The 26737-nt window shown below is 35.2% G+C and overlaps 4 protein-coding genes across 14 annotated transcripts in view; 1 reads left to right on the top strand and 3 right to left on the bottom strand.

Annotated features, from left to right (window-relative positions):
- Positions 1-128: 128 nt before the first annotated feature.
- On the bottom strand, positions 129-4878 carry DZIP1 (DAZ interacting zinc finger protein 1). The gene is made up of 9 exons (XM_031969858.2): positions 4134-4878; positions 3691-4055; positions 3165-3536; positions 2985-3101; positions 1752-2918; positions 1486-1663; positions 895-1417; positions 680-800; positions 129-621 (listed from the first exon to the last, which is right to left on the bottom strand). Exons 1-9 carry the CDS (start codon positions 4252-4254, stop codon positions 322-324), a joined length of 3264 nt encoding a protein of 1087 aa, XP_031825718.2. The 5' UTR covers positions 4255-4878; the 3' UTR covers positions 129-321.
- Positions 4879-4907: 29 nt separating this feature from the next.
- On the top strand, positions 4908-9160 carry SF2 (splicing factor 2). Its single transcript, XM_031969859.2, has 3 exons — positions 4908-5241; positions 5503-5887; positions 5966-9160. Exons 1-3 carry the CDS (start codon positions 5072-5074, stop codon positions 6155-6157), a joined length of 747 nt encoding a protein of 248 aa, XP_031825719.1. The 5' UTR covers positions 4908-5071; the 3' UTR covers positions 6158-9160.
- Positions 9161-12056: 2896 nt separating this feature from the next.
- LOC116423986 (uncharacterized) lies at positions 12057-19491 on the bottom strand. The gene is made up of 15 exons (XM_076373359.1): positions 19377-19491; positions 18949-19161; positions 18584-18834; positions 17848-17994; positions 17625-17652; positions 17171-17271; positions 16735-16939; positions 16355-16581; positions 15929-16084; positions 15556-15869; positions 15019-15368; positions 13400-13731; positions 12783-13047; positions 12436-12608; positions 12057-12352 (listed from the first exon to the last, which is right to left on the bottom strand). The coding sequence occupies exons 1-15, from the start codon at positions 19462-19464 to the stop codon at positions 12179-12181; spliced, it is 3024 nt and encodes a 1007-aa protein (XP_076229474.1). The 5' UTR covers positions 19465-19491; the 3' UTR covers positions 12057-12178.
- A 1636-nt stretch (positions 19492-21127) lies between these two features.
- The window catches only part of Rab3-GEF (Rab3 GDP-GTP exchange factor), a 36502-nt gene continuing 30892 nt past the window's right edge, over positions 21128-26737 (bottom strand). For 8 of the 11 annotated variants that reach the window (XM_031969952.2, XM_031969953.2, XM_031969956.2 and 5 more), the window contains one exon: positions 21128-26492. In XM_031969952.2, coding sequence (XP_031825812.2) covers positions 25866-26492 — 627 coding nt within the window. In that variant the 3' untranslated portion in view covers positions 21128-25865. The remainder of the gene's footprint in view (positions 26493-26737) is intronic. The other 3 variants (XM_031969958.2, XM_031969959.2, XM_076373434.1) reach the window with 2 other exon arrangements.

Below are 26737 nucleotides of genomic sequence, written 5' to 3'. Positions count from 1 at the left end.
GAAACACACTTAACTCATCCAAAATCTGTAATAAATCATTAATCTGACCTCAAATCTAACCTTTTTTACACGAAAAACACTGTATATAATGTTAAAGGTGTTATAATAGTATATTATTAAATGAGTATAAAAGTATCTCTTAGAATAAATATAATATTTAATGATTTTATATTACACAATGATTGTCTTTTTGGTTATATAGACTAGACGGAGTTATAAAAAATTATCACACAGCGATATTATTAATTTTTATCAAGGCACTATTTCGCACTGACTCTTCATTTTACAAATTCTTCAGCTTGAACACAAAATTACTGATGTTTATTCTGATTTTAAGATTTCATTAATTTCAGACTCTAAATCTGAAATTTCTGATATTGATTCCACGTGTAGAGTTTCTAATGTTTTATCCTTTAAATTACGCGGTGCTGGTTGCGGTACTGAATCATTTGATAACTTAGGATTGTATAATGACGCTTTCACTGGACTTTCAAAAAGATAACCAGCATTTGTAGAAATTATTTCTTGACTGTCGTTATTTCGACTTTGTTTATCCTGTCCATACGTCGATGCAAATATTGTTTCGACTGATCCTACAGGTTTATGCCTCACCATACTCAACTAAAACAGAATATTTTATTTTAATATTATTCGAGTTTAAGGAAGGTTAAATAATTACCTGTTCTTCGAGTTTCCTTGATAACTCTACAATTTTATCACTTTGAGCAGTTTTTAATACAATACTACTCGTATTCTTATAGTTTTCTCTATCTACTGCATGTTTTTTCTCGTCAAAAGCACTAAAGAAATAAAAATATTGTATTTAATTCTATTATAATTATACTAAAAAAATTTGTATTTACTTATAATATTGAAAATAAGTAATTTACATACCTTAAAATATCCCAGCTTGTCTTATGTAATTGATCTTCTTTATTATCATAAGTGAGTGAAGTTTCTGAATCTGCTTCATTTTTTAAATCGAAAATCACTTTCTTTTTTCTTAAACTACTGGTCGATCCATTTGTAGATTTTAATACACTCCTGTTATGTTTTGGAGATATGGATGTATTTTGCGCTACCGGTTGCATATTCGAATTATCAGCATCTTCATTTTGAAGCGTTGCAACATCTGATACGTTTATATTATCTTTTATCATTTTATGCTGCGCAGACTCAAACAATACTTTCATTTTGTCCAAAGAATTTCGTGACTGTTGTATGTTTTCTCCAGATTTTATTAAATTCGGAGATACTTTTATTGGGCTTTCTACATCTTTATAACTTGAAATTTTTGCAGATTTTGCAGATGATAATTCATTTTCACTTACGTGTCTAATGGGGCTATCATTTTCTGAAGAAAAATATAATTTACGGTGTGATACATCGCGCGTTTTTAATGTCGAAATATAAGATCCTGAAAGAATTAAATATCTGTATTTTTTCAATATTCAAATAATTGCAATAAAGATATCTATTAATTACCATAAGTTTTTTCATCGTTAAAAGCTTTCATTGGCGTTGATTTAGTATTGGCTTCTAATTTGTCTAAAGATTCTTTTTTCAGATGTTTACAATTTTCCATTACTTTTCCCTCTTTAGAAATTTCCTTAAGAACTTCCTCAATTATTTTTGATTTAATCTCACGATACTTTGGTAATTTCTGAAATAGAATTAACGAAGTTTTTTTAAAAACTGCAAGAAGCATTTTTTTTAATTCTTATAATTATTTTATTAAATATTGCTCTTACTTTTATAGAAATTTTTTGATGGTGATTTAGAATGCCCATTTTTTGATTAAATGTAGCGTTTGGTATTCCCTGCCATTCTGGATCTATTCCTAGATCTTTTATTTTTTGTTCAAATGCATCTAATATATTTGCCCGCAATCTCTTATGGGATGTATAATGCTGTATCTTTTTCTTAGATTTCAAATGAAGTGATGGATATGTTTTATGTCTATTTATTGGAGAATTATTGTCAACTATAGTGATACTTCCTGATTCTGATTGAGTGCATGAATCAGAAGTAACTGATTCTGAATGTGTCTCAGAACTTAGATCATCTTCTAAGGATTCTGATGGTTTGCCATTCTTTGTGCTGGATAAATACCTATTTTGTATATCTCCAGTAGACATACTTTCCAACTTTTTTGTACCAGATTCATTCAACCCAGTATTTATAATTAAGTGATCATTTACGCTACGATTTATGAACCTTGGTTCAGGACCAGATTCCTTTTCCGATATTGAATCTTCGGACTCTGACTCGTTGCTTGAAATGGAGTCGTTTAAGTCTTTAACCATGTCCTTTTCATTACCATCCAACTTTTTACGTCTTATTATCTCCTTATTTTGTTGTTTAATACTCCTTTTATTTCCATATGTAATACTTTTATTTGCAGACTTCGATGTATCAACAAGTTTTACAAATTTATTTTTCTGTGTTGCTGGGAATAGTTCTTTTGGCAAATGTGAGCTTAATGCTTTATTTATATTCTTTACAGTTGCTGATTCCGATTTCGCGTTTACATGGCTCTTTTGTTTCAGATCATGTTTATCCGATTCTTTGACAGTTATTTTTGATTCATTTAATGTCGTGGGTTGATCACTTTTGCTAGTTAATTGTTCAAAATATTTATTTCTTTCATTTATACATATTTCATTTGATAAAGAATGTAACTGTTTACTTTGTTCAGTTAACATATTCGACTGATTTGCAGTTTGTCGCTCCAAATCACTAACTTTAACTTCATATTCACTTCTCATGTCATCAGCTGCTTTCTGTGTTTGTTTTAATTCCATTGTAAGTTTCTCAACATCTTTATGATGTTGATTTTCTAATTGTTCAATCTTAGACTTCCAATAATTTTCCTGTGTATGTAATTTAGCTTGCATACTTTCTATATCTGGAGTTAACTGTAAAAATGTAATTTTAGAAAAATTAGTTGCTGAAATAAATTTTGTCAATCAGTATTCACTTACTCTTTCAAACAACTGATTCTTTAATTTCTGAAACTCTTTTTCTTGTTGATTCATCAGTGTTTGTACATTTGTTTCCGAAGTCTTCTCAGAAAGCAACTTCTCTTTCTGTCTTAAGTTCTGTTAAGAAATATGCAACAATTGAATAATATATGACATTAAAGATTTGTATCTTATACTTACATGAATTTCATCAAACAACATAGTTTTTAAATTTCTTATTTCCTCTTGATATTCTTTAAACCCTTGACTTTCTTCAGATTTATTAACAGTATATTTAATATTTTCAATTTCATTTTCAGATAATCTTCTATCATAAGGTGCTACCCTTTTTATATCAGAAACTGTTTCTGATTCATTCCTTATTACTCTTTCTGTTGCATTCAATCTTTCTTTCAAATTCTTTATCTCATTATGTAGTTTTTCTGTTTCACTACGATAATGGTCATGTATGGGAGATGAAGTCATGCATAAATCGGACACATATGCATGTCTTCGTAAAATGTGAGCACTTAGGAACATTGAAGATATAAAAGTTTTTGCGCAATGGGGACACTAGAAGGTAAAGTAAAATTTATTATACACACAACTATTACAACATTTATATGGCTATTATAATTAATATATTTTTTCAGAAAGAACAATTTTATTACATTTATTATTGAAAATATTTCTAATTATAATAAGACAACATATAAAATTATTTTACCTTAAAAATCTCACCATTACAGTCTCCAATTTTAGTTTCTATTAACTTACTCCTATCCTTCGCCCTCTCTTTTAAATGTTTTACTACTTCCTCTAAAGTATCTACTTCCTTTTTTAATTTAACATTCTCTTCAATTTTTAGTTTCAACTCATCTTTTAATATTATTACACTATGATCTAAATATTCTTTACAATACAATAAATATTCGACAGCTAATTGTGCAAGGCGGAAAAGTTTTACAAAACTAGGATCAAGAATTTTAACATCATATTCACTTTCTAAACAGTAATCTATTACACTGTTTATATGATCATCAATTATATGGAAATCTCTTTCTCTTATAATTTTATCAATGTCTATATTACCTAAAATAGTACATTAAAATAGAAATAAATCAAGAAATATATAGTAGAAATATGTAGACAATGTAAAATACTACATACTTATACGATTCCAATCTACTCGTACTCTGGACTTATGCATATTGAAATAAAAACCCGATTCTCTGGCCAACTTTGGAAAATCGTGACACCATTTGGTGCCCACGCGAAATGCAAATGCCATTTTATTGTTTATAAATTTTATAATGCCTATTCATACATTGTTTAAAATAACTTCGCTGGGGCTACCGATTATTTGAAAATACAAACTGATGAAATTCATTATATGATTGTATCACGATCAGCTTCATTATTACTGTATTAACAATAAAACAATTCTGTTTTAGGAAGGAAGTAATGAATAATATAACCACTTATTATATTTGTACATATCGAGGTTAAAATAATTTATGTAAACAAGATATAACAGGTGTGACTAACTCCACGGAGTGCCACCTACAATTTAAGTTTATTACACTTATTATATGTAAGAATATTTTATATAAAATAAAGATCTAATTTCGTGTTATATAATTTTTAATTAGAACAATATTCACAGAAATTGTAATAAAACATCTTATTACAAGATCGATTGGAAGATGTTTTAACTAAAGGATGTACTCAATTAAGTACACTTTTTCATTTATATTACGTACGAACCAGCATGATTACGTTGAAAATAATTAATTTTATAAATTAAATAAATAAAAGTTACATCTTTCAAATATAAATCGCTGATTGGTGAGAGAAAGAAGAATAATGCGTGACACGATACTTAATTGGTCGTTAGCTACACAAAAATGTCTGATAGGTTCGTTCACATTCGTTTAACGTTCTTGATTTTCTGTGCCTTTCGTGATCACGCTTCATCTCGACCGGTACCTCCATCTTGTTTGTTTCATCAATAGAAATAGTGCGAGATTTTTGGACCGATTAAAAATTGTTTTGAAGTGTTTTTATACGTGTCTGGAATACATTGAACGGTAATAAAAACTGTGAATATGTCTCACGGCGGTAGGAATGAATGTAGAATTTATGTGGGCAATTTACCACCCGATATAAGAACCAAAGACATTCAGGACCTTTTCTATAAGTTCGGTAAAGTTATCTTTGTTGATTTAAAAAATCGTAGAGGACCACCGTTTGCATTCGTCGAATTCGACGACCCAAGGTATATACAACAAATTATAATTACATGATAGATTCATATTTTCTGCATACATTACGCGGTATTAAAGATTCTAATTATGTCTACTGTATCATTTTGTTTTTGCAACAAGACTGCTCTTAATTGTATTATTATTTACATTTCTATAATCTACAAGAATATAAATTAGTTTTACCGATATTATTATTTAATTAAATGTAATAAATTAAGATTAATGTAGCATATAAAATAGTACATATAATACATAGATTAAATTATTTTCAGAGATGCTGAAGATGCAGTGCATGCAAGAGATGGATATGATTATGACGGGTATAGATTAAGAGTGGAATTTCCAAGGGGTGGTGGACCTAGTAATAATTTCCGAGGTGGACGTGGAGCTGGTGACAGTGGGAGAGGTGGTCGTGGTGAAATGAGTAATTCTCGAGGTCGTGGGCCACCTGCAAGAAGATCTCAATACAGAGTTCTTGTTACTGGATTACCACCATCTGGTAGTTGGCAAGATCTAAAAGATCATATGCGTGAAGCTGGTGATGTGTGTTTCGCTGATGTTTATAAAGATGGTACTGGAGTTGTTGAGTTCTTACGATATGAAGACATGAAATATGCTGTGAAGAAGTTGGATGATTCCAGATTTAGGTCCCACGAAGTAAGTTGTATATAAGGTGATTGATCACAATAAGAATTATGTTATTGTAGGTACTACATTATTTTTGCTTGTGCATAGGGTGAAGTAGCCTATATTCGAGTCAAAGAAGATCATAGCAGTGGCGATAGAGGACGCAGCGAAGATAGAGAGAGAGGACGAAGTCATTCACGAAGCTATAGTCCACGGCGTCGTGGTTCACCCACGTATTCACCATTACGGCGTAATTACTCGCGATCAAGATCTCGTTCCAGATCTCGTTCATACGACTAGTGTGTACGTATATGTTTCACATGGTAATATAAGTAAAGGCTTATCGATATTTGCTTTACCATGTTTCATTATTACTGATTTGAATTTCACTTAAAAACACCTTCCAATCCAAATCGATTTTGTACAAATTATAAAATTATTACTTTTCACATTGCTTGGATTTAGTAATTGTATTGTATGTAATGTATAGTTAGAGCACGGTTCATTTTATATATATGAAAACTATTTTTCAATAATTTTACCATTATTTTTGTTTAATTATTTTTTATTTATAAATTCATTATTTTATAAAGACGTATTCGAAGTTAATGATTCAGATAAACTGAATAGCGATTAGATTTTCTAACAGTACAATATTAGCATAAAGTTACAATGTCATTCATTGCTTGAATAAAGAGGAATCGTGCTCACATTAATTGCATATTATTGTTGATGGTATATTGATTAGAGTTACTTTTATGTTTAAAAAAATACATTCCTTTGTATTTTACAATTTATTTTGACACCACAACTACATTTGAAATGTGTAACAATTTTGAAGTATTATGGATGAGAACCTAAAATACAATGACTAATATAACCAGTTATTTAATTAGTATTCACACGGCTAAGTATCTTTTGTGGTTACCAATCTTGCCTATGTTCAGAGTGAATGTTCTCATTTAATGAATTAATATGCGATCATTCTCATTGCACTGCACAACATCACAATTGGTAAATATATTAGAATACTTAACTCGATGTGAATACAAGGCTTTGATTGTCGTTTTACATTTATTTATTCACAATTGCAGTGACGAGGACAGCACAGTTTTAAGCATATTTAACATCTAAAATTTTCTTCAAGCTTCTAATGCTAAAATGCTTATCATAAACATTTATGAAGCTAACATATTATTTTTTCGTTGTTAATTGCCCAAAATTATTCTGCAAATGTAAAAACAAAAGCAATGCTATGATAAAATAATTACATATTTTTAATATGTATATATAGTACGCGGATAAAAAAGCATTATACAGTGTAATTAAAACATTGCAATAGATTTTCGATCGATCACTTTTTCTTTATCTATATACACATATATACATATATACATATTTCATAGTTCTGGCAAATCTATCAAAAAGATAACATCTTGGTCGAAGTATTAATTTTATCAGATAACTCGCGCGTATGTATAAATACATCAAGGTTGTTCACACGGCTCATCGTCGTTTAAATTATCACGAAATTTTAAGTAATTCTGTTTTGACTATATAATGATGACAATACGACATACTCCATGTGCTGAAAATATAATACTTAGAGAATGTAATACATCGATATCCATCAAACGATGGTTCATATAAGGCATAATGTTTGATAAACGTAGGTAAAAGATTTATTTTTTGCTAAACGGTTAATAGTCATATGGCCAATTTGCTTTGGAAAAGAGACTTTCACGACTATCGTTTACTATGTATTCTTGTCATTCACTTGACCTAATAACAAATTAAAGTACATTTCGTACATTCTAGTGTTCTTTAACGACGAACATCGGGCCACACTTCTAGTTTGACGAAAAAACACTCTGTACCATGTACTACTTAAACAAAAACAGAAAAAAAAAGAAAAGAGAGATATCTAACTAAAAATTATTATTGTTAAGGATGTAATAACATATCTGTTACAACCATATGGATATACCCTGTGAAATATCCATATCGAAGTAAATTTTAAGTTATACACGACTTATCTGAAGAAATGTGTTTTAACAATCAGATGAACAATTGACAAAATATTTTCTATCGCACATTTCTCGGTTAACGTTTTCCTTTCGAAGATCATGCTTTTATCCGATATCCATGATACCAGAGAATTAATCTGAATCTTAAATTCTTTATGGTTCATTCGAAACGTCGAAGGAAAACAATTATTTCGTGTATTCTTGAGACTAATTATTATTGCAAATAAATACCGTGACTTTCACTTGCTCTCAATGCCCGATATTCGCGTCGAACATCAGCAAAGTTTGATTCCTTTGCATAACATGTTTGCTCAGTTTATCGTAAATTGTCGCATGCCCCGTGTACCGTGAGTCACAGGTATTCGATTTGCAATGGTACATTTTATATATAACATTAATGCATATTGTATAAGGGACTAATGTATTTTTTCTTCTTTTGTATATTGGATTGGATTATAACACAATGAATGAAAAACTGAAATCGACACGATCTTGCTTCTTGGATGGATATAATACACATTCGCTTGACGGTGGGATGAGATGGAATGCGTTTTGGATGGATTTTGTATGGAGCATATATTATAAAAAGGATTAAAGACGTAAAAAAAATGAGAATGAAAATAATGAGACAGTAAGGAATACTTTCAAGAGGAAGTTCAGGATCAGGAAAGGAATAATCGGATGAAAGAAGGGATCCATTTCATTCAAGGATTCTCAATTAGCTGGATTTTCATCAGAAAAAAAACGTTGGCAAATCCATTACAAGGATTCAAAACGATCGTTCCATAGTTTTCTCTTTCGCGATTACCAACAAAAAAAAAGTAATTCCAATCGTGTTATAGCAGTGCTTTCGCGTTGATGAACTAAAAAAAAAAAACAAAGGCAATTTAACCGTATAACGAGAACCCGCGATATGAACAGCTCCGACAATCGCGTCATGTGGTATCGTTGATTCGCGGCAATTTTTCCTTCTGGGACAGTGATTTTCCTACTTTTTTTTTCTCTCACGTCCAAACTGGTAATGGGATGATCATCCAACTCACGCATTTTGTTCTCCACGAGTTCTCCGCTTCCGCCTTTGTGCGTATATATCGGGATCAGATCAATTTAACTTCTGTCCTAACTGAGAGACAACTTCTGATTCTCTTCTAAAGAGGCTGGTCTACCAGACACGTCTGACATCTCTCATCTGCATCGGCAAAAGTGCGATTGACGACACGAAAACACGAGAACGAAACTGGTTCGACGCGAAGAGAAATTGAAAAAAAAAAAATAACACACGATCCCTTCAACAAATCTTCTTCGTTTCCCGTTGACTATGAGTCCAATAGCATAGTTCCGCGGTTAGCGTTCCTCGGGGATAGAGGAGAAGCGGAAAGTGGTCCTAAGGAAAACTGTCGCGTTTCTGTAAACTGGTGTGGCTTAACGGTACCCCTTCGTTCCGTTCGTGATCAACCTCGTCTTCAGATGCAATTCTTCTCTTGGCTGTTCCCGATCCTGGATCTCATTATCAATCGGTCGTGAGCGTGTGACCCGTTTCAATACGCATATATAATATTATATGTACACGTGTGCGGTAATAGTAACGTACTACTACAAACAGTTCGCCGGGACTAGAGAACGCGCAAGAGGATAACGTTCGGATAATTCGTTCGGATTAAAAAAAAATATATGTATATATATATATATATGTATCATATACGTACGGAATCCTTCATCTTAACAAGGAGCGGCTCTCCCTAGTTGTAGAGGATCTCACGGGACAAAAAAAAAATGTATGTATAAACGTAAACGAAAAGACAGGATTCGGCAAAACGGTGGGATTAGGATGGCTGACGGAATTAATTAGCGTTCATGATGGATTATTTAATGGATGTATCGGAAAAAAATAAACCCCGTAAAAATTGGCTGGAAATATTCGCCGGATCGTATTAAACGGATCACTTGGATCTTTTGACCGGAGAATAATACGATACGCAGGATTCATGCAGGATCGTCTAACGCAGGATTTGGATTATCGAGGTGTGTGTCGATTATCAGACTGAGCGTGGCGTCGTTCATGCTTGAAAAGAAATAGGTTGTCACGGATTTCTCGCCTAGGTCGGATACGGAAAATTTGGACTTGCACTTAGCGGGATCAATACAGGAATATAGTCGGATATCATTTTGTCACGGATCGAAAAAACGGATGTGATCACGCGCTTTAAGGTATTTGGATCATGTTTAATAATCTCTGACGTCCCTTCGATATTATATTTATATATATATTTATATATACACACATATGAACACATAAACACACATACACACACATATACGCATAAGTACACATATAATTTTTCTGCATGCATATCATCTCTTCTAAAACAGTAATATTATGCCCACTAAAGTTCCACCATTTTGATTTTCACTAGAACACACGGTCCATTGTCAGAAACTAACTTAAATTTAATAACAGATATTCACAATGCTGTCTGTTCGAATGATATTTAAGTGTGTTTGACTTTTAATCCGTTCATGTTCTTTACGTTCAGTTTAAACACGTTTGAGCCATTGGCAAAGAAACAATCAAGTGAAATATGCTCGAATTTTTTGGCAGATTGAGTGTCTGTCCCTGTCCACCCCTGGTAGAATTAACCTGTCCACGATAGTGTCCGAATCTCCTCCCCGCCAGCCCCCTAAATAGACAATTAATTGTTACATCTTGGTACTACGTTCTTTTTTCTTTGTTTCTCGACGATAGAAATTTTACAGAGCTCTCCTGGTCGTTGATGTCTATTCGAGAAGAAGCAATAAAAATGTGTACTTTATTGCCGTTCATACGTTCTTGGATATCCTGAACTCCTTTCCTCAACTAATGTGTATTATTCTAAAGTATTTACGTCTCTTTTTGTTTATTACTCCATTGGTATTCAGTTATTTTTCTTTTTCTTTGCACGTTTGGCGAAGAGTTCCAGAGGGGAACAGTTCAATACAAACTTCATCCTCTCATTATGGAAGTTTGATTTGTGTTTTTTTTTCTTAATTCGAGGCCTAAATCAATTGGATGTAAATTTAAGTTCATTAAACGAGAAAAATGTGTAATTTAATACGATCTAGTAATTAGGAAAAAAAATTGGTGATGCCGAATCTGATGCCCAGTGTACTATTAGGTGAGTAACATGGAGTCAACAGAAGAAAGTGTAATATTATTAATCTTTTGTTATCAGTAAATCCATTTGGATGATCCATAGAATCAAGAGAAGGATCAGCTTCTACTGGTCTTGGAAGAATAACTAATTAATAAAAGTAAGAATTTTGCAAAATTAGTTTCACCTTCCATTGTTAATACTACATTGAGCTTTTGTTTGGTGCTGCCTTATATAATTTTTATAAACTACATTTAAACAAGTTTTATAAAGACTTTCATTACTGTCATAAGCTGTATGTGTGAATAAAATGTCTTCATTCTTCTAAAATCACGAGTAACAAATTTGTAAAACAAAACGATTTCCAATCCTCAATCTTATTTTTAGTTTGAATCTACTTATTTGTACACCTATGCATTTATAATTCTGCCTATCATATTCAATAAAATTGATTAATCAAAGTTTGAAATCAAAGAACTTGTATCGTATACTTGCATTTTGCAGTTGTTCCTATAACTAAACAATGTTCATGCGTTTTAAACATCTTCCAAACATCATTCAACTTACAAGTTTTAGGTTGGACACGAATATTCACGACTTCAATTTATTTAAATTAATTATTGTTTACCAAATTCATTTCAGATGACTAAGTTAATCAGTTGAGCGATTGGTTGTGTGTATGTTTGCGAATGTTACTGAATGCTTGCCACTGTTCGACGACAGATATTTAATTGACATTGTCCGACGATGACTGATTTTACCTTGTTTTACTCTTTACTATTAATTAAAAAGTTTCGACGCATTTTTAAGTCTCGCGAATGATTGTTTGAAGATTTTCGAATTTCTAAATTCACCTCAAAGGACCAAAGAGGCATATTGTTTCCTCTTTCTCAAAATTTTTATGATACAACCCTTAAATCCAACGATAAATATTTATAATAGGATTTAAAAGTATACAGGTGTGGAATGGAGTATTTGCACTAATAAAACGGTGAGATCTCCCCAATGGAACGAACAGCAACTAAAACACTGTTTCCAAGAACATTTATCTTGCAAGTTATTTATTTCTTACATTTACGATGTGTGCATTGACATATGTTTTTTATTTTTTTTTTTGCGGTAACCAGACAGCAAAACGGGCCACGGGGGATATCCTGTCCCCATTTTTACATTGTCTCGCGAATAGGTGTCACAATCAAATCCTTGATCAAGACAGTCTCGGGGGTCTGCAACGCGAAGAGGATGCAGTCGGAGACGTCCTTGGGTTTCAACGCGAGGCGTGGGTTCTCCTTCAACCACTGAGCGGTCATCTCGGTCTCCACCAAACCAGGTGAAATGGACTGCAACAGAAGAATCGATGTTTGTTAGTCGCAAAACTTAATTGCCCTAGAAGCTCTGATTGTAATTGAACTGGGACACTCACGATAACTTTGATGTTTGACATAAGCTGCGCCAATTCTGAGCGGAGACACTCTGTCAAAGCGGTCAGAGCGAATTTGCTGGCGATGTAAGCTGGCGACACCGGGCGATCACAGTTGATTGGCAGCTTCAATCCACATACGTCGTTGATGTTCACGATCATACCGTTGTCAATTCCTAGAATTGTGTAATTGCGATTATACAATTAATTTCGCAATGAAAGTTTGCGTACTAGTAGCGGAATTATCCGACTTTTCTAATGAGACATCGTATTGAAATGTTGCAACGTATCTCTGCACACTAACTGAGCAATGGAAAAGTATTCGCTCTTTCACTTGTAAATTATCTCACCCTTCTTTTTCATCAGCTTCAAGACCTCTTTAGTGATGCATGTCAGTCCCAAGAAGTTCACGTCCAAGATCTTCTTCCAGTCTTCCATTTCGCCGGTCTGCAGAGTGAGATCAATGTTGATGGCAGCATTATTTACGAGAATGTCAACGGCTCCCAAGTTCTTCTCGATCCAGTCTAATGCACGAAGGATGTCGTTTTGGTTGGAGAGATCGCATTGGAGAGGGAAGAGCTTGCCGGGCATATTTTTCAGTTCCTCGGCGAGAGCCTGTGAAAAAGAATGTCGTCAATTAGTAGCTACAGTAAACCAAGAAAGTACAGTACTGACGAATAAACAATTGAAAAGTTTACTACAGTAAAGGCTGATCAAGGGAATGATCATTTTTACAGCACTATGTAGAGTTTATAAAACTATTTGTAAGAAATATAAAATTAAGAAAATACTTATAACATAATGGACATTCTCGTAGACTGAATTTAGCCGTATCAACTATTTCATTAACTTCTCGTTTAAGATGCAAACAAAATTGATTAAATTAAGTCCACTCCTATAGATCACTGTATACTCTTAAACTACACCGTTCATTTTTCCTTCGAGCCAATTGTAACGAAAATTGTACCTTCATCTTGTCCATGGTGCGAGCAATGCCTACTACCTTCATGCCCTTACTGACCAAGCACTCGACCAAGCACTTGCCGATGCCAGAGTTGGCGCCGGTGATCAGGGCGATCTTCTCGGACCAGAATTTCGGATCCATGGCGATTGTAGAAGATTTTTCTTTTTCGACGTAGACGAAAGCGAACGAAGCGTGGAACTCGAACCACCAAATTGATTTGTATTTCGGTGCGCATCCGACGCCTTTTATACCAAAGTGAAATTGTGGCCCGAGATTACTGGGGTCGCGGGCTAATCTTCGTGCCGAAGATATTTCACCGGGCTGCGCGGGTAAATATTACCTTATTTACAAGGAATAAATGATTGGCAGAGGCGTACGACGCCTGGAAACTGATCGCAGATAGACGTGTTTTTCTGCGCACGTTATTTCCCACAGATTAATGTTCAATCGCTCTTCTCTCGTTATAGAACACCTGCATACATATATGAGCCACTCACTGGGCAAGTTACCTAACTCTACAAAACAAAAATAGAGGAAAGTGATGCTTTAGTTATGTATCGACTTTTCACATTTTCCTTTAAATGCAAAGTCAAATAATCATTGTAGAATGTATTTTACTTTATTATTACAGGTGTAATTCAAATTTATCGAACATGTAAACTGCATAAAGTAGTATATCCTGTTTAATTAGTGATATAATTTTAGTCATCAAACCGGGTTTGAACTATTTCACAAATTTTTGAATTTCTTGAAACATGTGGTTTGCTTGATGTGTACAATGATTTCACATTTCCGGTTTGTGGTGCTGGAATCATTACATTTTATGATTTGAAGGAAACAATTGACATCGTGAAATAGATAAATAGGATACAAGATTTGTCGAACGATTCTACAAAGGTATTCATTTTATTCTTTAAGCTTATCACCTATAGATTTTATTTTTTATTTAGACACCGACAGTGGCCACTGTTGATGTTTAATTGAATTTTTTAAAAAAAGAACATATGCATAAATAGTACTTAAGATACGCGTGTATATTTACAGCGTGTTAAGTATAACGATAAAAAGCGATAAACAAGAGAGTAACATGTTACACGTATTGCATCAGATGTTTATTTTTGAAGGTTTTACGCCCGGGTGGTGAGTATTACATTTTGCACATTAAAATTAATTAATTCTCAATGCTAAACAATTATTCTACCATTATTTTCTCACGTTTCTCCATGAAAAAATCTTCAAAATACAAACAATAAAAAATAATAGAGTTAATCAAGTCTGGATTATAATTTCATATTTAATGATTTACATTGAACAAATATTCTTACATTTATATTTTAATTTATCATTAATATGCAACAGGAACAGTTAAGAATATTGCATAAGGATTTTCAAAGATCGCGGAAGTTCCTGCTTCGGCGCAAACCGATCGATCGTGTCCTCAATAGATCTATCGCCGTATAAGGACCGATACAAGCCCGTATCACAAGGCTCACGAAGGAACTTCAAACTTTCAGCACCAGTTTCGCAGCATTTCTTATCTTTCCGTTTCGATTTCCGATTCATTTGCATTAACCCACGTGTCTTATTAAAAAGTGCGCGTCCTCGTTGCATTCCTAATTTACTCAAATCTAATTTATCTTCGTTTAACATCAGAAGCGCTTGATCCGCAAGCTCAATCGCGTCTCTCGAACGTTCCTGCTTCACTGCCATTTCCGCCTGATCGTTGAGGATGTCCATTATCCTTTCGATCACTTCTACATCCTTTCGAGAAACAGGCAACTGCGATTCTTGTGCCATTTTCCGATACTTTAAATATGATTCCAATGCGGAATCAGTGTCTCCTTGCTTGAAGTAGCAGTCGCCGAGTAACACATGCGATTCGGGGAAGAATTTGGTTAATTTACTCTTGTCAATGATGCGCGCCGCAGTTTCTAGCTTGTCCTGAAGCATACACTGCATCGCTTTGTCGTATCTGTGAATTGATTTGTAGAAAGATTCGAGTCGTAAATTAGAATTTAGAATTTTTATCTTCATTTATCAATTTTTATGTATTAATTAATCTTTGTATATTATTTAATCTATGTCAATTAATTTTCATGTATTGTTTAATTTATAAGAACTAATCTTCATACATTAATAACTCGAATTTGTATCTTTACCGTATTAGGTACCATTGTTTCATCATTTCATTGCGTGTTTCGTGGATCGACAGCTCCCCTAGAATCGAAGCTTGAGTGTCTCTAGAGGGTTCGAGTAACTTGTTGAAATTCCGACTGACGCTTTCCAACCAGGATGTCGCTTCGTCTAATCGTCCGGACAACCTTAACACGATTGCTTTCAGCATAGTGAATCCGGGATTAAAGGGATTGCAATCTAACGCTTTCTCGATAGTGACCAACCCCTTATCGTAACAACCGTGCATACACCAGATCACTGTGTACCCTGTCAACGTGTGACCGGCGCTGTACACCACCTGTCCGATTAAAAATTTCGTTAAAATGAATTTTTCTACCGTTGATAATGGATACGGACTTGCAACAAGCCCTGAGCCTGGACATTGTCCTTATTTAGATCTAGGGCTCTCAGCAACATGCGTCTAGCCATCGCCATGTCCCTGAAGTAGATTTTATAGTCAGCGTATACAGTTAAGAGATTGGACAATCTATTATCCTCGGCGGTGTTAGCGAACTGTCGCCAATAACGTTGAAACAATTCATATTTTCCCAGCTTTCGCAATACTTCCAAAAGTTTGTCCTACGTAGATTGTACTAATTATTTTCTATAACACTGGAACTATCGAATAGTAAAATTGAGATCTCGATTTGCTTATATTCTAGTTTGGATTTATTTAAATCAATTTATTTAATAGTTTCTCATAAAGCTATGTCTGCCTTTTCAATAATTATAAAAGGAGAGGTTTAAGTCACTTTAGCTCTTATTTACCAATCGCACCCTCACCTGCACATTGATCTTGGATACGGTCGATTCCAACTGGAACACTTGCTCGTAGTCTCCCAGAGCATCGAGCAATCGCATGTTCTCGTAACGGCAATTTCCTCTTTCCGAGTAACACTCAATTAACTTATCGTTATACAAAACCTTCGCTTTGTTCTCTTCGAGCCTTACATCGAACTTCGTCGCTAGCCTTCCGATTTCGTAGTATTTTATAGCTTTGTTCCAGTTTCCTTAAATTATCATAATGTGTTTCTCGTGGGAATAGAACAAAATTATGCGTGTCATATTTGTTAAAAACTGAGGATTAGAATTTAAGAAGTAAACAGAATGAAAAGAAATTTTATAGATATGAGAATGATTTACTGCAAATTCGTCGGGAATACCTTGACGACGATAAACGTCGCCGTTCAAACCATAGAAACCATGGAATTTCGGATGCAAAAACAATCCCTTTTTAATCATCTTGATTACATCCCCTAATTCATCCTCAGTTTGGATGAGTTTTAAAGCTTGCTTGTACAAGCTCCTCGCTTCTCGCATTTCCTCGTTCCTGGTGAGCGGTTTCTGAAGGGACCAAAGTACTTTCAACTGTAATTGATATTACGAAGTGTCTAATAGGATTTTTATTCAATATTTTGGTTACATGTCGATTAGTCTCTACCACAAATTTTATTCCATTCCTTAAGACTACGTAACAGTTTATATTCATAAGTTTACACTGTAAAGTTTATTCTATTTCCTCGGCTGCAACTAGGTTGCACTTTTTATTTTATTATTCTTTCTACGAGTAATCATTGAAAAGCGACGGGTGTAGCTCACGTTCATAGCTTCCCGATGGGGATTCGTGTAACGTATTTCCGGTGGTGCCAGAGCTTTCTTCTTTTCCGCCAAATCGAATATCTCCATCGTTTTCGTTAATTCTTTAACAGTCTGTATTTATCGATTGAATAACAGGTGAGAGGTTACGTCGCATATTGGCGTATCACGTGAAAACATACTGCTGATAACAATATAGGTAAAGCGTGTCGGGATAAACAACGATAAAATGCGAACTTGTCTTCGGGAAATTCAATCGCCCGAATTTCAGACTGACAATTGGAATTGTAGAAGTGTAGAACTGTATTGAAGTTTCAAAGAAATAGAAGAATTTACGTATTACATTTACGGTCCAAGGGAAACCGTTTTCAAACATCATGGCGACAGCTAACGCGTTAAACGAGACAGAGGAACGCTACGTAGCGATGCGACCGCTAGTTTCACTACCAGGATTCACCAAGTGGTCGCAGCACGATGTCCTGAATCTGAAAGCAGCATTTTATAATCGATGAACTTCATGAATTTTCAAATATGAATTCATTAAAAAATTTTATTAAAAATCCTAGCAATAATATTTGTTACATGATGAAGAAGGTTGAAGTGTGTCGTTTAAAGGAAGCGTCTTCGATTAAAAAAAAATAAGCTATGTTTTTTACTAAACATACTTGAAAAATACTTACAACAACGTGAGGGCCACACGATAAGATGTAAATGGCTGCCGCTGCCACATCATCCGGGTCTAATGTCGGAAACGATGCTAAAGCTTCCTCGGAGTATGTACTGTAGGACACCATCAACTCAGTGGCAACTAGCCCTGGGCTTATACCCTGTGAAAAATATGTTTGTACTTAATATAACTATAAAATATGTTTCATTTTCTATTCAACACTTTAATTACCAAACAAACACTCATCAAAACACTTATGCAGTCGAAACAGTTTTCTTAATAAAGCTAAAACTAAAAAATCAAAATTCTTCATAACAATTACTCTATTATTTAAGCTTTTTACGTAAAAAAACAATATCATCCGAATTCGGGAGATGTGGCAATCAAAGTGTTAAAATGTATTTTCACTTGCAATCCATTATTGCAATTACAATTTGCTTCTCACATGATAGAATGCTGTTTAAAGGAAACTAAAATCAGGTTAACACGTTCGCTACTAACGTTTATTTCGGTGAAGACCTCCTCAATTGTAATATTTTATTCAATCCGATAAATCTTTTAAACGAAATATCGAAAATAAAACTGAAACAAGGTTATTGAGTTTCTAAATATAGTGCCGTAGCTTATAACTTTAAATAATAATATCTATAAGATTAATTTCATTTGCTTTATGTAAAATATACGATTGCGCCTGTCACAAATATGTGACGCTGGTAGCGAACGTGTTAAGAAGGGTTGAATAGCTGTACCGTGACACGTATTCGAGTTCCCGTCAGTTCGTGCCGCAGGGTTTGAGCCAGAGCAGCGATAGTCCTCTTCGATGCTGGATAAATGGAAAATCCAGGAATAAAGGGGACTCGTTCAGCTGCGAGGCTGTTCACGTTAATCACGACACCCTCTCCCCCATCCTCCCTCATCATTCGAACGGCTTCCCGCGTACAGATACACAGACCGAGCACGTTTACGTCAAGAACTGCCCGCCAATCCTCCAGATTACCATCTTAAACAGAAATTCATTTTTATATAAATAAGAAAACCAATCGAAAGTTCACGAATGATTGGAAATTTCAAGTGAATTTTGTATAATGCACATAAAGACGATGATGAGTTGTACCTATTAACGAAGACTCTTTCGTAATCCCAGCACTGTTGACCAACACGTTCACGGATCCTAAGTTCTCCTGCACCCAAGCGAAAGCGGAAACGACGCTCTCCTCTTTGGAGACGTCGCATTCGACCGCGTGAAGCTTCCCGGAACAGTCTTCGAGACTATCCGCGATTTCCTTTATTTTGTTCACTCTTCTTGCTAGTCCAGCCACCAGCATACCTTCAAAAAATGTTTACGAATACAATTAAATTAAAATATTCTCTTTAGAATTTATAAAATTTGTCTTGAATATTCTGTTTCAATAGAATCGGAAGAAAATATTGTATCCTGTGTCTCATCGTTGCATCTTCGGTACTTTAGCCCTTCTTTTTAATTGTAACAGTTTTGTATTCGAGTATGGAGGAGGGTATATTGGTAGGAGTCGTATTACTCACCGTTTTTCACCAATTGTTTGGCAATTGCCGCGCCAATTCCGGAGCTGGCGCCAACGACCACCGCCACTTTGCCTGCCCAACGGTCCATCCTGACAATATCTCGTTCGATCCGCGACTGTTAGGAGTAGACCGCGGAATTAAGGTCGCGCTTATAAGTCTAGAGAAACTGATAGGTAAAAAGCGGGATCACGGAAAAAATTCGAACGGACTGGTCGGACCGGAAATCCGACACCGTCGCGGTAAACCCATACCTAGCCTTCAGTCTGATACGTCCTCGACGATTAATGCTGTTTGCGAGATGTACGACATCCTGTCTGCGATCTATTCTGATCCTTGGTCAGGTTGGGTTTTACTGTTTTCTTGTTTCTATAAATAATTTCGATAATTCTTATTTATAGATTTAGCTTGGGCGATAATTAGGTATAGGCGTTAATCGAATTTGATTGGGGAAGCTATAAAATTGAATTAGGTAAATATATCACTTTATATCTGAACGTGCAGTTCTTAATGTAATAAATCATAGAAAGTGAATATTTCGTTTCTAGTTCGAGAACTGATTTAAATAATTCCACTGAATATGTAATTTTAAAGTATAATTACAAGGGTTGACTATTTTTCGGAAAGATCTCTATCGAAATCTCGTTCGAAGACGTTTTACAGTACGCTCTCGATGAACTTCGTCGCAGAACTGCAATGGCAACGCGGTGCACGGCGCACCGTCCTAATAGAACGCTAATTGAGAAACCTTTTGATGATTGTATATTATGTTGTTTCTGTCTGTAGGTGTACGAGTAAGGGAGTAAGCCAGAAAATATCGAATATTTACATTATTCTTGCCAACAGTCAATTTTCTTTTTAAATATACATTACTGTAGATACTAAAGCACGTTAAAAATAATATTTTGATAAAATATATTCCTGTAAGAATATTGTTTTCATAACCATGCAGTTGTTTACATAATGATTACAAGATGCAGTTTAAAATGTCAGATAAAGTTGCGTTACTTGCTCAGAACTGTTTTATAATTATTTAATGTCAGAATGACGCACAGTTCCTTTTATTCCCGTAATCTTACGACAATAAGATATTTTCCACAATGCCGTACGATAAATCCAAATTAATTCATTCAAAAGACAACTCGTTGATAACGGTGAATAAGACGTCGCTCCTGCCCCTTGCTTCGTTTATCAACAAAACACGGATGCGGTTCATTAATCATACGAAGATTAATGAGGATCTCGTTTTAGATTGCGAAATCAATTGTGTCCCGTGCATCATGTGTCGTTGGCGGGCGCGTATGTAATTTCAGACCAGCTGCCTGTAGAATTAGAAATCTTAACGGAAAACGATACGCGCCAAACAAAACAAAGTGTTTATGGCATCGTGTCACCGGAGATTATAATACTTAAATAATCTTAAATCAGATTTTTCTCGTGAAATGCACGAAGGAAATTTATAAATAAAAAGTGATGGGTGAAGAAAGTAATGACAATGAAATGTCTACAATTCGAACTTGAAAAATAATAATTGTAATAAGACATCTGGAATTTAAATTTGAAAGGATGGTAATGATAAGAAAATGTCTACGATATAAATGTGAAAAACTAATAATTGTAATAAGATGTCCAGAATTTAAATTTGAAAGAATAATAACAAGGAAATATCTACAATTTAAATTTGAAAGAATAAGAATGGTACCATATAAATATAAGGTGGATATAAATTCAGGGTTGTCCAACAAACGCAATACTCAAATCTACAAGTATTTATTGGATATAAGGTGCCTACATTGCTGAGTACTATACACTTTTGAATGTATCGAGCTTGATCCAGTAGAACTCTAAACAGTATGTAGGTTCGAGACGCGTTGTCTCGCCGAACGACGACAATGATTCGCTAAAACATTGTCCAAGCGCTAAACAGGAACTGCTAAGAGTGGGCGGTAGGCGTTGAGAGAGTCTCAGAAGTCGGAGGTATTATCGGTGGAACTTCCGGAACGAGACAGAAATCGGCTTTCCCCTCGGTTCGATACGTACTCGCGCAACGTCTTCTCACTTCTCCTCTCTTACGTTGAATTATAAACAAGTCCAATGCCATTTTCTACGGTTAATCGACGATTATTACTTTATAAATCCTACGTTCCCCTCGGAAAACGTTCTAACCATCTCTCGTATTTCGAATCGCGGCGAAAATATATATTACAAACGGTCATCTCTGTCTTCGTGGAACGAATTGGTCATACCCTCGATAAAAGAATCTCGTCGTGTCTCGTTTCCAAAATGATCTATGCACTCCCGCGATCTCGAAAATTCGTGGTCGGTGTTACAAAACGAATCGATGATCGCGGAAACGTGGACTATTTCCCGAAGATTTTCGAAATCGTCCAAATATCTTATCGTGATCTTCTTCGTTCGTTTAACGGTCGTGTACAAAATAGAAAATTCCGATTAAATAATTTATAAGAACTTAACACGTCGACTAACAGCGTTTGTTTCACTGACGATCTTTTCAATTGTAACATTCCATTCAATATAACAGATCTTTTAAAGAAAATATTGGAAAAGTGAAACTAAAGCGAGCCATTGAGTTCCTTAACGTAATATCGTATCTTATAATTTTAAATAACGATATTTATAGCGTTAATTTCATTTTCTTAAATATAGAACGTATTAAGACATGTGATGTACTCTTAGTTTCAAAAGAACTTTTCAAATTGTGTCGTTTATATTTACGATTTTTTGGATCTCCGGGAGTGTCTCCACGCGTCCGCCATCTTGGTACCCGGTATACTTTCGATTCGAACGAGCGGTAGAGGCTAAGAAAAAGAATATTGCCGAGATTTCTCTGACGGGCGAGATATGATGTTTTATTTTCTTTTCCTTTTATCTTTTGCAGGGGAGGACACTTTGCAGTTCATCTTTGAATCGCTCAGGATCTGTGTAAGTACAACATGCGATTCGTTCGTAAAGCCTCGTCGCCTTTCCTATCGTACACACGCGAGGATCGAACTTAAGCGTAATTAGGAGACTAATTTCCCTTTTTACATCTAGGACATTCGTGATCACAGACGAAAACTATTATAGAAGAAGCCTCGGGCTCTTCGAAGGGGAACTATAATACTTATAGAAAATGCTTATTACATTACACCACCGATCAGAAGACAGGGCACACTCTATCAACACAAGAATATGTAAGTACACATCTTAATTAAAATAAATAATAAACAGATAAAGAATTTATGAGAAAGAACTAACGAAATTCTTCGTAACGGTAGTCGTGCACCTTCGTTTCTGAACAGTAGCGTGCACAAAATAATAATTTACATCGACTATCACAAGTTTGAGTCCATTTTTACCATTATAGTTTAGAGACAAAACTATAATCGTTGTTTAAACGTATGATAAATTATTATGGCGATAAGGATTACTAAAACAGATTTCTTAAAGAATAATATTAAAGATTATGTCATAAGGGATTAAATAAATGTTTGGTAAACTTAAATATTAGTAAATATTGGTCTCCAACTTCTGATAGATTGAGATGCAGCGTTCTCGCGATTTAATTACCAAAAGAATTAACTGATGGAGGTGTTGAAGCCTTCTGTACGCTTTAAATTCCCTCCGCGTTCCCAACGTATCGTAAATTTTCGGAAATTCTGCCAAATGGAAAAACAAATCGGCGTTCGTTACCGCGGGATATTATAAGTACACATTGCCTTTATATCTTAGTGTCCATACTAAAATGTATGCGCACGACGGTCTTGTCACTCAACAGGACCTATTCTTTTCTCTTACCTCTTCGTATTTCAGTTATAAAAACGCGACGTCAGCCTCAATTATTGTTACAACTAATACAACTAAAGTTTACCATATAATCAGAATCGTTGGAATATCTATTTAAAATCTCTGGTGATCGATGAAGCTTTTCACCTTCCTCCTTCCAAACAACGAAACATCGTTACAATTTAAACAATTAATTTCCTTGCGCCGACCTCCCGTCGACTAGAAGAAACATATTTTAACACGTCGGCATTCTGATCGTTTAAAAGTTTCAATTACAACTGTTCGAATCTCGATTCGGATCATCAAATGACAAAACTCTCTCCAGTTCCCTTCTGGTCATCAATTCCCGGCGACATCAACCACGAAAACGAAACCGGCAGACAGAGAGGCGGATAGACAGGCGGACAGACGGACAGACAGATAGAGAAAGAGAGAGGTATATCTATTGCATCGATCCTATTCAATGTACACCAGCTATTTCCATGCGACCACATACGAAATTAAATAGCATTTTTTTTCTTTTAATATCCATCAAATTAGACGATCACAATTACAGTCTGTTTCGATGTATTTTATACAAAATTGTTCCTCTGATTAATGGTAATTAACTTTATTATTGTATCTCAGAATTGCTTTACGTGCTATTCATAGAAAACACTTCAGACGAAATAGACTTCGATTTTCTACGGTCCTCGCTTAATTCTCCTTCCCCGAGATTCGATCGTTTCGCTTTTCTTTTATTTTTTCCGTTTTCTTGTTTTCTTCGTCGTCCTTTTTTTCCCATTTTCTTTTTCGAGGGGTTGGAGGGGCGGGGTGAGGGGGGGGGGGGGATAGTATACTTGGCAGAACTTGGGTCAACGGGTCACAACATCGTCTCTACGCGTGCACACGGCTGGCAATTACCGAAGAAGGAAACATCTCTAGAGAACGTACGCAGATGATTCTGGTTTTTAGAAGGTTCAAAACTGTTGGTTTTGATGTTTGAATGATAAGTTAGTTTTAGTTTCAAACGCCAATACACCATAAGAAACTTATTTTACCTCCGGAGATTTTGTGAAGACATTTTTCTTATCGTGTACCATGGTTTAAATAAAACTGATTTATTATTCAAATATAAAGCAACTATAAACGCCTAGAATTCTCTGTACGCGGTTTATTTACTCGTTCCCGGTTTCTTTCTATGTATATGTATATATGTACCACACGTAATCCGTTTCTCTAAATATACAACAGCCGCTGCAATTTTTCTTACAATTATCATCTCCTCTCGTCAACTTCGTCGTCTGGTTTTAATTATGAGAATATTCTGTCCTTGATCTTGATCTTCAACGCGCTTCGCAGCAGCGCGGTCGGCTCCCGCTTTCATCTCTCTTGGTTGTCTTGTACACGTAACGACTCCCGCTTTGCAAATAATTACCGCGATTGTGTCGAATCGAATCGCCAATTCGCCACGAATTTCTCTGTTCTCCTTTTTTTTGCTCGCGCAGGTTCTCCGCCAATTTCGCCCGATTATATAATTTCCGTGGAGTGGCGCGTGGTTCACGGTGAGAGAGATTGAAAATTATCTTTCGAATGAATCTGGCTTGAACGGTTTCAACGGCGTCGTTGAATAATTGTTACGTATTATAATTTTTACTGGAAACCTGATAAACTTTTCGTTATGCTTTGTTATATAGAATTAAATTGATGTTAACCTCTTGTCATACAATATCGTGTCAGACTCGTGGCGAAGATTTCAAATAGAATTTAACAAATAAATGTTACTTAATTTGTTTCAGTCCAAATTAAATATTACATTTCAGTTATCAATTCTGTTTAGAGGAAACAGGCATAAAATGAGCGTAAAATCTTTTTGTTCCAATGAACAACAAGAACAAGAAAATGGTTCTACCGAGAGTTGTTAAAGAAATCGCAAGGCCTTAAAAATAGATGAAACGTAAAATAAGTTGTATGCTTGGTTAGAAAAATCTGTGACACCCTGTACATCACGCGCCACCCTCTGTTTCGATCTCTATGCTCGCCACAGGTCCCGTTTTCACGAATCCTAGCCCGCGTTCATCGAATGCTTTCTCGAGTAGAGTACGAATAGCTTTTTCCACACATAGAAGAGACTTAGAGCTGACTCTCTTTGGGGATAGCGTGAAGATGATTATTGGGCATAGTTTCTCGAGTGATTTTGTGTTAATCCAGAGCTCTATTTGATACTCGTTTCTTACGATTCCTCACGAACGTTCGAACGTTTAGACGCTTACAAATAACTTGGTTAAGAATTATACACCTAGGCTTTTTATAGACAACAGTAAAAAATGATAATAGAATTGAAAGTATTGATGGAAAGAGCCAAAGAAATCTACAATTTTTGGTAGAACTTAAATATATAGAGTAACGCAAGAAAGATTCGAAAAGAAGTAAAAAGTAATTGACGAACAGTTTAATGAACCGATGATTGATAACTAAGTGTCGATGAACCGATTAAAATTCTATTAAACGCTAGAACGTTCCTTGAAAGGATTGACGAACGAATTTTCAAGGATCCGTTCAGGAAAGACGAATTACAATTTATTACACGTATAATCAATGAATCAGAGCTCTGGTCGGATCACGGGACAGATAGTTTAGGAATGATACTTACACCCAGGGTAGGCAAGCGTAGGGGGCACACTTATTGTAATTATGCACAAATGGGAGCGAGTGTCTGCCTCTGTGTCAGTGTTGTCTTGGGTAGGGGTCGAAATATGAGGTTTTCTGCTTCTGATGATTCGGCGTGACATTGCTGCTACCTGAATTGGGTGGCTGTTGTTGTTGTTGCTGGTGTTGGTGCTGTTGCTGTTGCTGATGTTGCTGATGTTGCTGTTGATGTTGCTGTTGATGTTGCTGTTGATGTTGCTGTTGATGTTGCTGATGTTGTTGCTGTTGATGTTGATGTTGCTGTTGTTGCTGATGTTGCTGCTGATGTTGCTGATGTTGTTGCTGCTGTGATTGAGATTGCTGACGTTGTTGGTGCTGGTACTGAGAACGTTGCTGAGATTGCTGTGGATGCTGGTACTGTTTCTGTGGAGGATGTTGTCGTTGTGGTTGCTGCTGCGACTGATGCTGTTGGTGATGTCGTTGTTGTTGCTGGTGTGATTGATGTTGTTGCTGATGCTGCTGTTGATGCTGCTGTTGATGATGTTGTTGATGGTGCTGCTGCTGGTGATGATGTTGTGAGTGTTGTTGGTGTTGCTGTTGGGACTGTTGCTGGGGTTGCGATTGCTGGTTAGGCGGCTTCCCTTGATCTGACCCGGCGGCCACGTAAGAGAACACACAGAGTACCGAGTAGCAGATTTGATCTGCCTGTAAGAGAGATTACGATCGTTTAAACGGAGTGTATTGTAATTCGTTGAAAGGAAGATTAGAAAGTTTGAAAGTTATCAATCAAATAGGAATATTTTTAGAAGCGTAATACGTAGTTTTAAAAGCGAAGCGTTGAATGAAAAGAGATATAAATATAAGATTGATAGAAACGAATAATTGTAGAACTCATGGAAATTAGAGGAAAACTGTCCATTCGTTTTGAGTTTCTTAATGAGATCAAGAAA

The sequence above is a fragment of the Nomia melanderi genome, chromosome 13 (assembly GCF_051020985.1).
Source record: "Nomia melanderi isolate GNS246 chromosome 13, iyNomMela1, whole genome shotgun sequence".
Lineage (NCBI taxonomy): Eukaryota > Metazoa > Arthropoda > Insecta > Hymenoptera > Halictidae > Nomia > Nomia melanderi.
This window is presented reverse-complemented; position numbering and strand designations above follow the sequence as displayed.